This window comes from Parus major, chromosome 4 (genome assembly GCF_001522545.3).
Source record: "Parus major isolate Abel chromosome 4, Parus_major1.1, whole genome shotgun sequence".
Lineage (NCBI taxonomy): Eukaryota > Metazoa > Chordata > Aves > Passeriformes > Paridae > Parus > Parus major.
In genome coordinates, this window is record NC_031771.1 from 58,019,658 (window position 1) to 58,036,286 (window position 16,629).

The following is a 16,629-nucleotide window of genomic DNA, read 5'->3' on the forward strand; positions in this document are numbered from 1 at the left end:
GCAGAGATTTAAATTCTCTAAAAATTGTGGGAAGCATAAAAGATGCTGCAGTTGGCAAATTCTGATGCTGAGCACTTTGCAAATCACACCACTATCAGCAGTAGTACAGTGAATGAAATTAGTGGAGCTGCTTTCTGAATATGACAGCAGAAATGAGGACAGTGTGTAGCTCATTTGAATTAATTTGCCATAAATAATTGTTTCTTTAAAGATCACCAAGCTCATTTGGGGTTAAAAAACCCCAAAATTACGTCAAAAAACACTCAGCTGCTCTTTGCACTGGGTGTGACCAGCCTGGTTTTTGCAGCTGTATTTATTTACTTTTATCATTATTGCACCTATAGGCAAAGGTATGATTGAGCTCGGCACTGTCCAGATGGGAAGCAGGGAGAGAGTCTTGCCCTGGGCAACTTTTAATCAGAGTGACAGAGAAATGGATGTGCTGAAGCCCTTAGAAAACCTAGCTAGGACTACAGGCATGCTGAGCACATTTTAGATGGTGGGGTCTTTTTGCTGCTTTGTTTATGAATTCTAACATTGGTGTTATTTCTGCATGCCAAGTCACCACCTGGATTTATCCAGTTAAAACTCAGAGAAATTTTGGGTATTATCCCTGAAACATTTTTATTAGGATCCCTTGTATAAACATACAATATATTGTTCAGTAATCAAAGGCAAGTTATTTCACAGACCACAAAGGTCTGTTTGGAGGTAATTTGGGACAATTCCATCTGGACAGCCTTTCTTCTTGAATGAAGCTTATCTTGCCTCTTGTTTTTTGGGGAAGATTGGTTGGGTGGGATTTTTTGTTTCATTTTTTGGAGGGGGAGCTGGGGGTTCCTTGTGTGTGAGCTTTTTTGTAAATATGTCATCTTTGATACCTTTTGAGTTCTATAAGCTCTTTAGTTTTCAGTAATAATAAATAAGTTATAGTCTACTTCTCTATAAACTTTTTCATGTCCACTTATTAATTCTCTCAAGAAATGCCTAGGAACAAGCTGATGGAGCGAGGTAGATTTGAGTGTGAGACACTGTCAGGCAAGAGAATAAATTAGGTTTTTTTTCCCCCCTTTTTTGTCTCTTCTTGTCACTGAACTCTTTAACTTGCAATAAATTATCAAGAACTGTTAGCAAATTAGTATGCCACCTGGGACAGGCTGTTGATTATTTTGTGATTTCTATTTACTTTTCTGGAATGGGCTGCAGTCTCAGATGAGTGCTTCTTTCAGGAAACTCACTTGAACAAATGACAAAAGGCCATTTTTTCTGGATATAGATTATACTGGGAGTTTTTAATTAACTTTTAATTATGTGAAAGAGGCTCTTTATATATCCCAGTGTTTCATTTTTTATGTCTCATCCTTTATGGCTTGCTCACATTGGCCTCCACCCAGTTACTCTTTTGTATTATGGTGATTTGATGGTGCTTACAAGTTTTTTGACCATTATCTCAAATACAATCAATAAAAAGTTTGTAAGTATTCTTACATTTTTATCAGTGTCTAGCTGTGGTCCTGGGCTGCAGTGGCTTAAAGTATGAGAGGTGAAGAACAAGATGTGCTGGACAGTTATACTGGAAAGGATTTTTCAGACATAAGAAAGAACAGTGTCATTTCCAGGGCTAATGCCAACAGGAAAGAAACCCAACCACAAAAAAAAAAAAAAAAGCCCTAAACAAAATATCAAAAACCCCTAACCCAAAACAGATAAGAAAAGCCACCAAAAATCAATTTTTTAATTTTTTTTTTTTTTTTTGTCTTTTATGGCATTAGGCAGATTAAGTTCTAGCTAGGTTTTGGCCCTTCTATTTTTCTCCCTGCATAACCTCATGATGTCCTTGTTGGCCTCCTGAGTTGCATGCCTCTTCTTCCAAATGTCATAAATGCTTCTCCAAGAACAGCAAATGTATCATTTTGTGATCACAGTAATCTCTCTGTTCCTAAACAGGAGTTCCAGCAGGGCATGTTCCCTAGTTGTCTCCCTCATCAGCTGTGTCGGGAAGTTATCTTCCACACACACATCTTTTAACACCACCCAAAGGACATGTATTTTTATTCCCATCTTGTTGGTATTGATGAGAAATTTAGAGAAATTGTGATAAATGTGAAGTCTCATAAGAGATTTATGAATTCTAACAGCCTCAAGAATCACTGCAAGATCTTGTAAAAGTGCCAAAGCAGTGATAAGGCTGATATTTTGTTTGGATTCTGCTTTAGATGGCATCAGTCCCAGGGTCTGCAAAATGGTCAGTTTGCAGAGTTCCATCTGACTGGGATCAGAATTGGAACTCCAAGACTAATCTTGGTCTCATGTTTTTAGAGCTCTGTGTAGATGCTTGTCTTAGAAATGAAAGTAACAATATTGCCTGGGTTTTCTTTTTCCACATCAACTATAATTTGTAGCTGAATCTCTAGCAATGTTCTTGGCAAGAGAGAAAGCTCCAGAAATCTTCCTAGCTGCTTTATGTCTCTAAACACACTGCTAGGAGCCAAGCTCCTCAACTTCCCATTTCCAGTAAAATATTATGTTAAATCCAAACAAAACAACAAACAAACAGAAGTCTGGTTTAATTACAAGCTTTAAATGTTAGTAAAAGGGAGAAAAGGGTATTAGAAATGTTTGTGCATTAATTTATTGTTTGTATTCACTTTTAGACTACTCATTAAAAGTTTCTGAAAAAGAGTGAAAATAACATTCTCAGGAACAAAGATAGAAACAATAACACTTGCCTCTAAATTTTTCCAATGTAACAAATGAGCAAGAGCATGTTATTTCTATTTCTGAGCTGATTTGGGTGATGTGCAGCCTTTTCTCTCTCATATGTGTGAGAATATGTACAGAATTGCCTAAGGTTTAGTAATAACAGCACTCAACTGGGATGAGGCCAGGACTTGTTCCTGCAATGACACATATGAGTGCTCTAACAAGTAATGAACAAAGACAGTATCTCTGCCCCAAAAAATATTTTCTAACTATGTGCATAAGGTGAAGCATCCCCAGAGGGAGCTATTCTTTCCCCCTAAATCCCTCGTGGGCCCTAGGAATCATGTTCATAAATCTGATGTAAGTTTTCAGCAGTATATTTCAGTTATGGAAAAAAAAAAAAAAAAAAGCTTTTCAATAGAAAAAATATTTTAAACATCCTCTTCCAAAAGCACCAATTAACACCACTCCCAAGTACACCCAGAGAAAACTAGGACAAGGGCTACCAGGTATGTGTATTAACTAAAACCCTGCCTCAATATCAAATGCGTATTTTACAGCTGCAAAAATGTAAGCCCCAATGGAGAAAGGTTTATTATCTGTAGTGCTGCTAAAATCAGGCACAGCAGTACTGTATGCTTCTGAATATAAAAGCTCTATTCTTCAGTGAAGTCCTTTCTCTATTAATGAGATTCACCCTAATGGGACCAAAAATTACTTTAAAAGACATTTTCTTTCTGCTTTTCAAGGTTTTTTCTTTTTCCAGTCCATTTGGACTGGATATCAAAGATAAGGGAAAATATTTCAATAGCAAGAGCTTTTATAATTAAGCTTTGTAGCCTACATAATGGAGATATGGCCAAATTCAAGTGAAAAATAATTACTGTTTTTCCAGCACTTGCCTCTGCTGCTCTCCCTTTTTTCTCTCTCTCCCATTTTCTCCTTCAAACCCACATAATCTGTTGTGACTTAAGTATGAAAGGATTGCTCAGAGCAGCTCTTTCCCCCAGATTTGTATTTTCCCTCGTGGTCTAGGGGAGAAGACCTGTTCAATCTTTAACTATACCCAGACCTCCTTTCAGGCGAGTGCCTACACTTTTCAAAAGGAATCAGGTGATTCCTGAAGGATAAGGACTTTAACAGCTCATTTCCTAGTGCCAGCTACGCCTTTAGATATGGAAATGGGCAAAAACAAAATATATGTGAGATGTGTGAGACACATCTGAAGCACTTTGTAGATTATGCTAAGACAGGCATGATGTTTATTGTTTTCCAGTCCTCAGGAACTTCTCCCAGTCACTGAGCCTTTCAAAGATCAGTGATTAGAGTCGGCAGCTTCAGCAGCTTTGGAGGTGGCCCATCTGGTTACTTGACCTTGCTTGTATTTGCAAAGGTGTATATTCACATATACACACACATTTCTCACCTACAAGTTTGGAAAATGCTACTTATCCTTTTTAACTTGTGACAGTCATTAAATACCTTGATCTCCATAAAAACTGCTCTATGAAACTGGGAGAGAGAGGAATAAATGTGCTTGAAGTTGATGCTTCAAGTGGTAATAGGGATGTCTTGGGTGCCTGCTGGGAAGATCTTTGCCTATGAAAACGCCTGATGAGTATTTGGTACTGGAGGGGAAAACTGTGCAAAGTGAGAGTCCCCAGAGTAATGTTTTGAGAGCTCATTTTTGTAGGCTTCCCAGAAAATTTTTATGCAGCCTTCTAACAGAGATGAGATTCATATTAAAAGACCAAAAGGCATACCTTTAGTATTTTTAAGAGACAAAAGTGTTTACCTATTGCAGAAGATGATGAGATCCTGATCAATCCTATATGAGTGATAATTTTAGCCACCACAACTTCCTTTCCATCATGTTTTCTCCCTATCACTAATTAGCATCCATGTAATTTCTCTTTGAGCTTAGTGCAGATTTTGCTGTTGACAAATTAATGGCTGGTGGCTAGGACCTGTTTGAGCTCTTTCTTCATTAATTTAGATCAAATCACATATGCAGTCATTTGTTGTGCATCCATTATCCTGTTTGGAAAGCATTGTTTTATACTTTGCTCTGAGATGCGTTTAGGCAGAAAATATTTGCAGTTTAATTGGAGGTCTACAAAATAACTTTTTGAATTAGATTAATCTGTGAATGCCTAAGCTAAAAAGATCAGTGTGTGCCTGTTTTGTCTGGTAAATACTAATGTTTGTGGAAATACCAGCAGGAAAGAGTGAAACTTGCCCATTTCTGCTTTTAGTGCAACTCCCTTTTTCTTTTCCTCTGAGACACAGAAAATGTTCTTTTTTCATGGGCAATATAAAACCAGGTTAGGGAACATTCCCCTGCTGTGACAAGAACTGGCAATATGCCTTCCCCAGTGCTATTCCCCACTCAAACCGCTGATTCAGAGCATACTGGAAAAGACCATCTGATTTAGTGCTTGGTATACTGGAGTGCACTGATTTAAAACCAAACTTTTGAATATATGTGAACAAACATATGAGACCACCCCCCAAACCATCTCCACATTAAGTTTTGCTCACTTTGGATGTAGGATTGTACAAGAAGAATTAACAATAGCCAGGCTACACATTGGACTTTGCAGGAAGATCAGAGAACTCTTCTGTTTTTACTGTGACCTTTGGCAAATTCATGCCTTTCTCAGTATATTGCAGGAATTCCTAATTTGCTTAAGGTGTGCCAGTTTTATTGAATTCTCAGGATGGCAGCATGAGATACTGCTGCTCTGAAATGTTTTTGAAGAGAACATTTCTCATGAAAATTTGCACTGTCATGGTGGTCAAGTGGCAATGATTTTCTGGTTCTAGCAGGTTATAGATGCACGAGTTTTGTTCCTGTGGAGGAACTGATAAATTATCAGGTTGTGTATCTTACCCTTCTCTAAGTGAGGAGACTGATGAATTGAGCTGTAATTGGTATCCCCTAGAGACTTGTCATCCTCAGCCCCTTTGAGGTGTTCTGTTCAAAAGATCTGGCTGATTTAGGTAGATACAGGCTGCCAACAGGGCAGAATTTTCAGCTGGTTCATCAACACCAGTCAGAACACCTGTAGCTGTTTCTCTGTGGGCATTCATTATTATGATGTGTAAGTGCCCTTAAACTTGATTTCACTATGGTGAATGCCCTAAAGGAAAGCCAACCATTTCAAAATTATTTTCTTTTATGGTCTGATTATATTATTTCAGGCCTGCCTTGGTGCAGTATAAAACAACTGTGCTCTGTCCAGTTACTCTGAACACATTTTTCTGTTAAGGTGCTAACTCGGGCTAACTCTGATGTTCACTCCCTCTTCAGTACATCTTACATGTTACCAACTGCTCCAGTTACTAACCAGCTTATTTTGAGATCCTGACCTCTAAATATTCATTCCATATCCTAAAGTGTCTAATATATTGCTGATACTAGATAAAAAATATTGCACCTTCCATTGTGATATTCCATATGATTAATGAGCTGACCACAACCCAGGGGAGAAGAAACTGTGATACATGCTTTCCATTAGCTCCACCAGGATTGCTTCAGATAGTCTTTGATTGTGTCCTGAGATTGTGTGATCAGTGTAGCAAATAATTCTCAGGAATCATCCTTAATATTCCCATTTTCCCTTCCCTTATGGTGGTCCTCCTAGAGACTAGTTGCTGTTTTGAAATGCTTCTGTGTGATAGCTTAAAAGGGACTCTTCAAGAGAAAATAAGAATTCTAGAGGAAGCTGTGAGTGCTTAACATAAAAAGTAAAATACTGTTCTGGGGTGTGTGTAAGTTCCTTTCTATCTGTATTCCATCCAATTCAGTTGGACACAGAAGCAGACTTATTAGATCCACTTATAACTTCACATTTGTGAGGAGTGATTCTATAATGCAACTTCCAGGGAAAATCTACAAGATTAAGCTGCTATCTGGGAGACATTTTATTTTACTCTCTGCTTGGAATTACCTTGGGTTGATTTTTTAGGTATTGTTTTTCACCACTCTGAGAGTAAAGGGACTATATTTCACTCTCACTTAGCCACTCTTGAGTTATCAGGTCTCTCACACCATCCAAAATAAAAATCATAACCCTTTTCAGTCCACTTTATGTGTTTTATGAATGCTGCCTGAGAAGCAACATCTCATTTACAAGTGGGACCAGGAGCTTTAGTAATATCTCTCTCAGCCAAGTGTATCTAGTAACATGTGAATAAGATAAATTGTAAACCCAAGAAAAATCAATGAGCTACTTATTTTTAAGAATGTTGAGGGTGTGCTGTGGAGCTCTGTGAATCCTGCCCTGAGATTGGCAGTACTGGCACAAAGACCATTTCCCTTCAGAACTGTGTAGGCACAGAGGTTTCTGTGCTGGTGTCATCAGGCGATGCCCTGAGCTCAGCAGCCTTGTCTCCAGCTTAGCTAAGCACCTTCATCTAGGCATTAGTACTGCATGTTCTTAATGGCCTTAAGATGAGGGGTGATGGATTTGGATTGGATACTAGGAAAAAGTTCTTTACTGTGAGGGTGATGAGATGCTGGAAGGATTTTCTGTTCAGAGTAGTTGTTGGTGACCCCACTTCCTGGAAGTATTCTGTGAAATTATTTGACCTCAGTGGGGATGGCTCATAAGTTCACATCATGAAGGGTTTTTTCCTGGAGTTGGTCCAGCATTCTTTGGGATTGTATCCCCAGAGATGAACCCTCTATGCCCAGTGGGAGTTCAGCCTACTGGGGGTGGCTGAGAGAGTTCTTCCTGACCATGCTTGGCTTCTCAGTGCGTGTCTGCTGTGTGCTTAAATGAAGAGCCACTGTATTTTTTTCATTTCTTACTCTGCCCAAATGAAGTTTCTTCCTTCAGGGTCAGTATAGAGTGCTGAGGAGTGTCTTGATTTCTGGCCTTATGGAGGATTATAGAATTTAAAAATAGTGTTAAAAAATAGACACAAGAGTGTCTTGTCTCTCTCACCACTGGCTGCAGAAATCTCCTACAGCAAGTCAGATGCTGTGAGTGTAAAAATTTATTCATCATGGACATTTTTACTTTTTATTTTTTCTTTTGTAATACTAGGGAAATAGAAAGGACAATAAAAGCTACAATTAAAATTAGGATCAGTTGCTGAAGCTGAAAGAGACAGCACAATTGTAATATGTTAGAAAATTGCCTTGTTTTAGAGAAAGTGCTGATTAAGATCAAATTTGTCTTGAGTTTAAATTTTGATTGGACCTAAACTGAGGGGAGGGGGGGTTATATTTCAGACACAGTGCAAATGATGCATGTTAATATCCTCTGTTTATTGCCACTTGAAATTGCAGCATAGCTTTGAATTGCTGCCAAATCTACAGTTAAGACTCCCAAGTAATCACTATGATTATTCCAAATCTTCATGGTAACAGTGAAAGAAAAAGTCTGTTACGCAAAGAACTGTAGCCTAAGCCATCAGAATCTTTTCATCCTTTGGGGCTCAGATTCTGATTCCACTCATAGCAGGAATGGTTAGACATGCATATTGGCCAATCAGTCTTGAAAGAGAGATTAAACAAATGGATTTAATTATGTTATTTTCAGATTTATTTGGTTTTTCTGTTAACCCCTGCCTCACCGACTTTCCTGAAATGAGGAAAAGATTTTCTGAGGAATGGCTTTTTAGTTTTGGAATGGTTAATTGCTATATTGGCATTATGTAGTTTTTTTCATTTTTATTAGATTTTTTCCCTTTTCCCTTTGTTCATCTATAGTAGATATTATTTTTACTCTTTCTCTTTACAATCCATAGCACTGTTTGCCTCCTTGAAATATTTTGTTTTTACTTCTGTGTAGCTACTGGAAGTTGTAGACTTACATCTGACCTGAATGTATACATGTGTTATTATGGTTTATTTAGCTTGATGGAGATTAAGTACTGAGGTCTGAGATAAACAGCATAATATAAAGTTACAATTTACTAAAAAAAGGTAAAAGAATTTCACAGGAGTGAGAAATTATATGTAACATTTTTAAAAGGAGCTCATGTGCTTATAATCTGTTAAGCACAGCATATCTGTGCTTAATTTTAATTTTAAGCACAGCATATCTGTGCTTAAAATCTGTTCTGTTTCTTAAACACAATTATTCAAGGAAGTGGTTTATTTTGAGTTAAAACCCTCAGCCACCACTGCTAGTTGGCTCTCCAGACAGTATGTCCCATTTGCATCCCTTCATCAGTTGCTTGCAGTTGCTTTGCTACTTGTTCCTCTTACAAAGTAAATAAAACTTGTTATGGAAAGCATCTAATGTGGATACAATATTTGCTCTGGAGCATTTTCCTAAATAACCAGTGTTAGCCAGCAGGCAAGTCTGAGCACCCGGTGTGTTGGCTGTGGGAAGGAAATCTGTATGTCTGGCACATAATGATCAGTTTAAACTGTTGAAATATAAATCACAACACTGAGTGAAATTCAGAAATATTTATTTAAATGAATTATGATGTGTGTGTGAATAAAAGAATAATTAGAGACCCTGCCATATATGCTTATAAGTCTACAATTTTTAGGCTATTTAAAAAGATAGATTTAACTCTAAAAGATATATAGTATTTTTGAAGGACAACATTAGCAAATATCAGTGTGTTTGCATTACATTATAACAAGTATTTTTCTTACATTTCAGTGCTGTTGAATCCATTAGATATGCCTACATTTAAGCCTCATTAACAGTGAAAACCACCCCCTATTTTATATATAACATTTCTTTATTATTTTGAAGCCATAATTTTGATATTTTTTGGAAGTGTAAGATTTATACGGTCAGGAAAAAAAAAAAAAGCAAGACAATATTGCTGTGGTTCAGAGATTACTGCTCTGTACAAGTAGAGTTTGTGCCTTTTCTGGGGACCAGGTCCTTCTCTCTGTTCTGGTCATGAAGAAAAAGGAATGAGCACTATATACCTCTCTCAGCAGGAAAATAGTTTGAATTTATTTATTTCCAAGAGAAAATAGATATTTTAAGCCTAAGTCACAGATGGGAGTCTGGCAAGAAAGTACAAATCTCTGTGCTGGGCATTAACACTTCTTCACTCCCCCTGGAGGTGCAGGCACAGGGACAGGGCAGCAATGGCAGGCACATTCAGTTTTGGGTTCATGCCATGCCCACTGCAGAAACCCGAATAAATGAATGTGTTACAAGAATCTTTGAGTGCTCTATCTAGGCCACCAGCAGCTACTGGTGGAGTGTAGATAGTAATGAATTAAACTGACACTGTTTGAAGCACTTCCCAAGAGACAGAAAGCCATTGGATAGAGTAGAAATAAGAAAAGGCATTTGTGGAGGTGTCATTTACAGGGGCTTTGCAATAAAAATGTCAGTTTCCTACTCTTGGGTAAATTATATCATTAAAAAATACAAGATTATAACAACATAATGGGTTATTATTTTGCTCTTCTTACTGACCTAGTCATGCAGCTAATGGAGTAGATTTGCCTTAATGTATGCTTTAGTGTGGGATTTCAGCTCTGGACCATGAACCCTGAACTATCTGCAGTTGTCTCTCTTTTTCAACAGTGTATTTCAGTAAGTGCCCCATTTGAGGTGCATGAAAGCCCTTGAAATCAGTGCCACTGTGTATGTGCTTCAAGGACAAGTGCACATGCTTAAGTTACTTGTCAAATTGGAACATCTATAAATGTTGAATTTATAGTTTTCCCCCCCAAGACCAATTGCAGTAAAAGCTCAGCCCAGCTGTCATATCTGTATAATTCATTAGAAGTTTCAAAATTTTAACTTCAGCTCTGCTCTAAAAAAGAGACTACATAAAAATTATACTGTTTTTGTTAATATCTTTCCTTCTCTGTATTCACATTATTGTAATTCTGTTTGCATAACTCATTGCCATTTATCTCTGTAAGCAATTTACAGTCACTTTATCACAGTGATCAGTATTCTGTAGTGTTTTCTGCACCATTTGCTGAAAATTCTAAATACATTTTGAATTAAAGATTTTTTTTTTTAATTGTTTTTGAAGTGTGAGCAAGAGAGAGCCCAGCTGGACTTTGAAAATCCAGTTTGTTTGCAAGCTATCAGTTGATAAAGGCATATTTTTGAATGCCAACTGGACCCTTCTGATCTGGAAAGACAATCAAAATGGATCCTCACATTTGGCAGTTTTAGAACCATGATGTTACAGCAAAAGGTGAAGAAGTTGAAATGAGTGAAATTCTGACTAAATTATGTGGGGGGAATTTCTTTGTTGTTTAAAGCTTGACATAAAGGTCACACAAGGACACAGCTCAAGATATTATCTTGAGTCGAGGCATTGTTTGGACCTGAGAAGGAAATGCAAATAATTTATTGGCATAGTCTTCTGCATCAAAATGAATTGCTTTTTTTATTCAAAATATTTCAGGAAGAGCAGAATGGTGAAACAATGGAGAGATATTAGAAAGAAGTTCTTTCTCCTTGTTCAACCAAGGCAGTCATTCTGAGCAGAGATGACAAGCATAACCAGTTTGGTATGGGTTGCAAGAGAAGTTGTAGAATGTAACAGATTTGGTCAGGGAACATTAATAAAATTTTGCAGTCCTTATCTCTTAGGTGATTTGAGTTTCTTGTCTGCAGAATTTTGATACATAAGGTAAGGTGTGTACAAAATCTGACATTTACACAAAAAAAATATGGCTGTGTTGTCTGTTATAGAGAAATCAGGCTTCTAAAGGAATGTTGTTGTTTTTGTCTTATAATAGATAATTCTCGTAAGTTCTTCCCATAATGACCGTGACCAAAGCCTTTTCATAAGCACAGATGAAGGAGCCACTTTCCAGAAACAACCTATCACTTTCTTTGTGGAAACTCTCCTTTTTCACCCAAAAGAGGAAGATAAAGTACTTGCTTATACCAAGGAAGGCAAGGTAAGGCTTGAAGATACCGCATTTCTTTGAAATTTAGGAATTACTCTGTTAAGATTATATAAAGCAATACTGACATGCTGATTAGTGTTGGGTTTTATGAAATATCAATTTCCCAGAAGGGATTCATATAGCGGTTTTGAGATTTATTTAAATATTTATTTTATTCATGTCCAAATCTTTGTGGTTATGGTTAGTTTCAAACCTGTCATTTTTAGTTGATATGGATATTGGGAATATTTCTCCTTCTGCATTATACAGTTAAATAATAATGAGACATGCTTCTCCCTAGAAAGTGACCATAAACAAGTTATACTAGAGTAGAAAGTTAATGAAGTTGAAATATTGCCTCCAAAAGATGTTCACAGAATATAAAATAAACTCATACAAAGCAAACTGCAAACTCATATAGCAGAATAGGATTTGTGGAATCAGTGACTCTGTAGAAATGTAGAATAATTATCTCATAATTATATTATGATGGCTTTATACGACTTTCAGATTCAGGAGCTGGTCATGTTTGTAAATTTTTACCCTCTTTCAGATTCCTTCTGGTTAAACTGTGAAGTCAGTGTTCTGGGTGGGTTGGGCTAAGCACTGATGGGTGTGCACACCATCTGTGTGTAGCTCATCTCTTTTTTACAGCGTCAAAACTGCAGTTGCAAACTCGCTGTTGTTCTGGTCCTGATATCAGCCTTGACTCACCTCTACCCTTACTCCTGTTTTGAACTTAAATTGGTAAACTCCAGTCCATTTTACCCTCACCATACCTCATAGAAATTGTATATTTAGGTGGTGAGGTAAGTCAGAGAAGTTGCACATTCTGCAGCCAAATATTGCACTGATTCCAGTGATACTGTATCAAGTCACCCTTTTGGACATTTTTTTGAATATATAAGTTAACAATATATAATATTGTATTATTATATTAATATATAAGCTGATCCCAAACCAATTCAGGCATCCACAGGTGTTTGCAAATAAGGATAGAACTAGAATAAAAAACATAGCAAACCAAAGTCACAAATTATACTAAATATTTTACTTAGCTTTGATTTGAAATCCTAACACAATTAAAAATAATTTGAATGCATGTTATGTAAATAAAATACTTCATGGAAGTAATGAAAAGCCTTTGTTATGAAAATATCTTTTTTGGTTTGACTTTTGTTCCTGAGAATAGATAAAATTACTGAATTTTTTATAGTTACAGAGTGGCAGAACTATAACGTGTAAGAGTCCAAAGTGCATTGAACAAGTAGTCCAGCCCACAACAAGTGGGTAGATGTATTTGTCAGAAGAGAGCAGGAGGTAGAAGCATAAAGTGAAGCAGTTGGTTTGTGTTTTGATTAATTAATTATGTTAGGAATCTCACAAAAGGAGTAATGCTGCTGTTTAGCATGCTTAAATTGTGACCGGACAAAAAAGCCCAAAAATAACCAAACAAAAAACAAACAAAAAACAAACAAAAACCCATAAAAAATTCAATAAGTAGCTCTGCAGGAGCAGCTGGAAGGGTTAGGTAATCTGATGGACTTTTCTCAGGCTTTCAATGACACTAAAAAGAGTCAACCAAAGAGTCAACTTCCTTGACAAGTCCTACATCTTTACCTTAGATGTGTAGGAATGAAGGATGCCTTTAGCTATAACTGGGTCAGTAACCTGCTTATGTTTTGTATGAAATCTGATATATTTGGCCTAGAAGGAAGAGGAAGATAAAGTGATATTGGCAGAAAAGGAGTTGAAAATCAAAATTGCAACTTGACACAAGAAAAGGTCACTGTACTAAAATCAATGATCTTGAGAGAGAAGGTTGATCTAAAATTGCCCTGAGGAGTCAGTATACTCTAGGTTTTTGAGTTAAGTAACTTTACCTTCCCTAAAAGAAAGTAGTATCAGAAGGTAACACAATCTAAAACTCAGGAGAAAATATTAGCTCCTGTTACTCAAATGATTTGTTACAAAGGCACGTTGGAGACTGCAAGGAATGCAAGGAATCAGGTCCTTCATAAATAGCAGTCAGCAAGGCTTCTTTGTCTACTGGAGCATCATGGCCTTTACACAACTTTTGATTCGATTTAGGGCTTATTTCATATTGCAAAATATGCATTGTTCTTTCATTCAGAACCCTAGATTCTGTTTAAATAAATCTCTAGCCTCTAGCTGACACTATAAATGAATGCAAATCCAGTCAATGTGGTTGGATTAATCTATTTACTGCCTCAAATCTATACGCTCTTTTTCTGGCTACCCCTCAGTTATAATGAATAACAATCATCTATTTGCTGAGCCTACATAAATGCTTTTAGATTTTTTTAAAAAAATTGTCAAGGATGCAATAGATATAATCATTCATTTGGAAGCAGAAAGAGTGAAATAATGGCAAAACAGAAAAATATTTTCAATATTTTTTTAAAAGCTTTTCCACTCACTTATTGCTCATTTATAAGTGAGAATAAACAGAATTATAAGACTTATTAGATCTGTTTGCTTCAGCCAGAGATTTTAGCTGTCTGCTAAAATAACTGTTTTAACATCCTATCTAATCTCATTTAATAGTTTTATCATATGTACCTGTGGAAAAACAGAATACATATAGGTCACTTGGGTTTTTTTATTACAGAAAGTTCAATGTGTATGCAAGTCAGTTACATGCTATTTTTTATCTATTTCAAATACTGCATCAGTTAAAATTTCATTTCAGTTTGAATATGCCTTATTAGTCCTACTTCACTCTTCATGCAGTAAGATTGCAGGAGCTTCTTCCCCCTGCAGAAAGCCAAACTGTTCACTCCTAAGCTCCCAGACTTCAGTCTTAAACGTGTGTGTGAGCAGGCACTTTGGGTTTGGGGGAGAGGGGCTGGGTTTGGTTTGGCCTTTGGCTTCTCTTGTACCGGTGTCATTGTTCAAAGGGTGAGAATCTTTCCTTTTCTTCTGAAATTCATTGATGACAAAGATAAATCCCTTTGTTCATGTGCCAGTGTTATCCCTTATCCTAAATATTTCTCTTCCCTCTTGCCAGGAACTTCTGAATTCTTGGCTTTCTTTGCAGCTTAGATAACAGGGTTAAGATAGTGCATTAAATGATCATCTGTCCCAAATTTAAACAGTCTACTGAGGGAGGTTACCTAGTGAGCAGGGACTTTTTAGAAAAATGGTAAATGCAGTGGTTATCTTTTCTGCAATGCCTGTGGTGACAAGGGTTTAAAGAAGTAAGCAGCTTAGGTTCTTCACCCTGCACAGTCCAGTCCATTCACAGCTGCATCCGTCCTCCTGAGGAGGTTGCTCAGAGCAGGATGTGATAAAATACCCTGGTTGCAGCAAATCCTAAGCCACATAAAATTAATACCAGATATTTAGCAGGCAAATCAGGATCCTGGCCCTGCAGCCCAATCATTTAGCCCATTCATGAGGATGAAGAATTTTCAATTCCAGATCATTTCTGTGTGCGCATTGACTGGGTCAATACTACAGTAAGCAGTCTCAGTCCTCATTGTAGTTTCCTTTCCTGTGGTCTATCTACTTAAATCAAGTGTGCAGTGGAAGAAAACCCAGTCATTGTGAAGTACAGAGTAACTGGGAAATTTTCTTCTATCTCTAATTCAAACTTCAGCAAATTTACCCACAGAGTTTATGCTACGTTACCTCAACCTTTATATTTACATATTAATATTGTTGTTTCTCTATAGTAGAACATAATAGATATCTGTAGGGGGTTTTTATGGTTTGTCATTGAACCTGTCATTTTAAAACATAAATATTCCTTACTACTCCTTCTAAGACACTTTCCCCCTGAACACTCAGTTACTGAATTTGTGTCTTCTACATCAGAGAAGAACAGTTTTACTTGCTTTTTTATCCCCCTTATTAGAGACATCAAGAGAAAACCCATCTTATGTAAATTGGATCAAATAAGAAATGCATGCAGACAGCAGGGGGCTTTAAATTGGTCTTTTTAGAAGTCTGATAGAGACTTCCTATTTTAACTAGAGGAAACACATTTTGAAGGCTAATGCTAAAGGAAGGAGATTTATTAAGAGCTATTTTAGATCCCACATTATTCTGAGGGAAAACATCTTTCATCTGCACTCTTGATATCCATCGATATCATTAGCATTTGTTTTTTTACCAGAGGGGAACTGTTCATAGAGAAGGTGGAGCTGGAATCCTTCTCCTCCAGGCCATCTTCAGCCTCTGTACTGAAGGACCACTTCTTGTGGGTTACAAATTAGTATCTATGGAGCAAGCCCATAAGTGCATCTCTCATCAAATCTCTTAAGCATTTCTGTAATATATTTCGGTCCTATTTTAGCAGAGTTTTAAATCCATTGACTTCCTGGCTTAAGTATTTTTGATGGCATGAAGGCTTGAAGCATAAAGGAAACATTGCTTCCCAATGAATGAGAAGGAGAAGTGCCTTTTTACCATCCCTCTTGTGTAACCATGCTGAGGTAAAAAACAATCTGACCCCAAATGAATTGTGTTTGCACAACAAAAAGTCATTGTTACAGAATTTTCTTTATTATAGATGATATTCTAAAATAATTTCTCTATGAAAGGCTGTTACTCTGAAAAACAAGGTACTGAGCTCCTGGTAATGTGTTTCTGTATTTGCTTGTTTGTTTTTTCTATTTTAATTTGTGTACAATCTGTCTTTCTAATGGTGATATAGGTCTGTCTTTGAAGCCTTACAGTGTTATCAGTTTCCTATAATCTAATTTTTCACTTTTTTTTTCTCCTTTTCTAGATTTATGTGTCTATTGACTTGGGAAAAAAATGGAACCTTCTGCAGGAACGAGTTTCTAAAGATCATTTTTTTTGGTAAGAAGTCTTTTATTTTTGAAATACTAAAATGAGCAGTGAAAGTATTTCATTCTAATCCAAGAAGATGTTTCCAGAGGTACAGATGGGGACTATGTGAGCCTTGGCATCCTTTGCAGATGGTGGCAATGTTTCTGTACCCACTATTGCAAAGTCATGGTCGTGCCAGGGATCATACTGAGCATCAGCACATGGAAGGGTTATAGGTCTGGATCTATGGAGCCCAAGATTTATAGCAAGCT

At 36.9% G+C, this 16,629-nt stretch overlaps 1 protein-coding gene across 4 annotated transcripts in view; it reads left to right on the top strand.

Moving 5' to 3' along the window:
- The window catches only part of SORCS2 (sortilin related VPS10 domain containing receptor 2), a 525,884-nt gene that overhangs the window by 402,028 nt on the left and 107,227 nt on the right, over positions 1 to 16,629 (top strand). For all 4 annotated transcript variants that reach the window (XM_015625588.2, XM_015625587.2, XM_015625589.2 and 1 more), the window contains exons 4-5: positions 11,405 to 11,569; positions 16,314 to 16,387. In XM_015625588.2, coding sequence (XP_015481074.1) covers positions 11,405 to 11,569; positions 16,314 to 16,387 — 239 coding nt within the window. The remainder of the gene's footprint in view (positions 1 to 11,404; positions 11,570 to 16,313; positions 16,388 to 16,629) is intronic.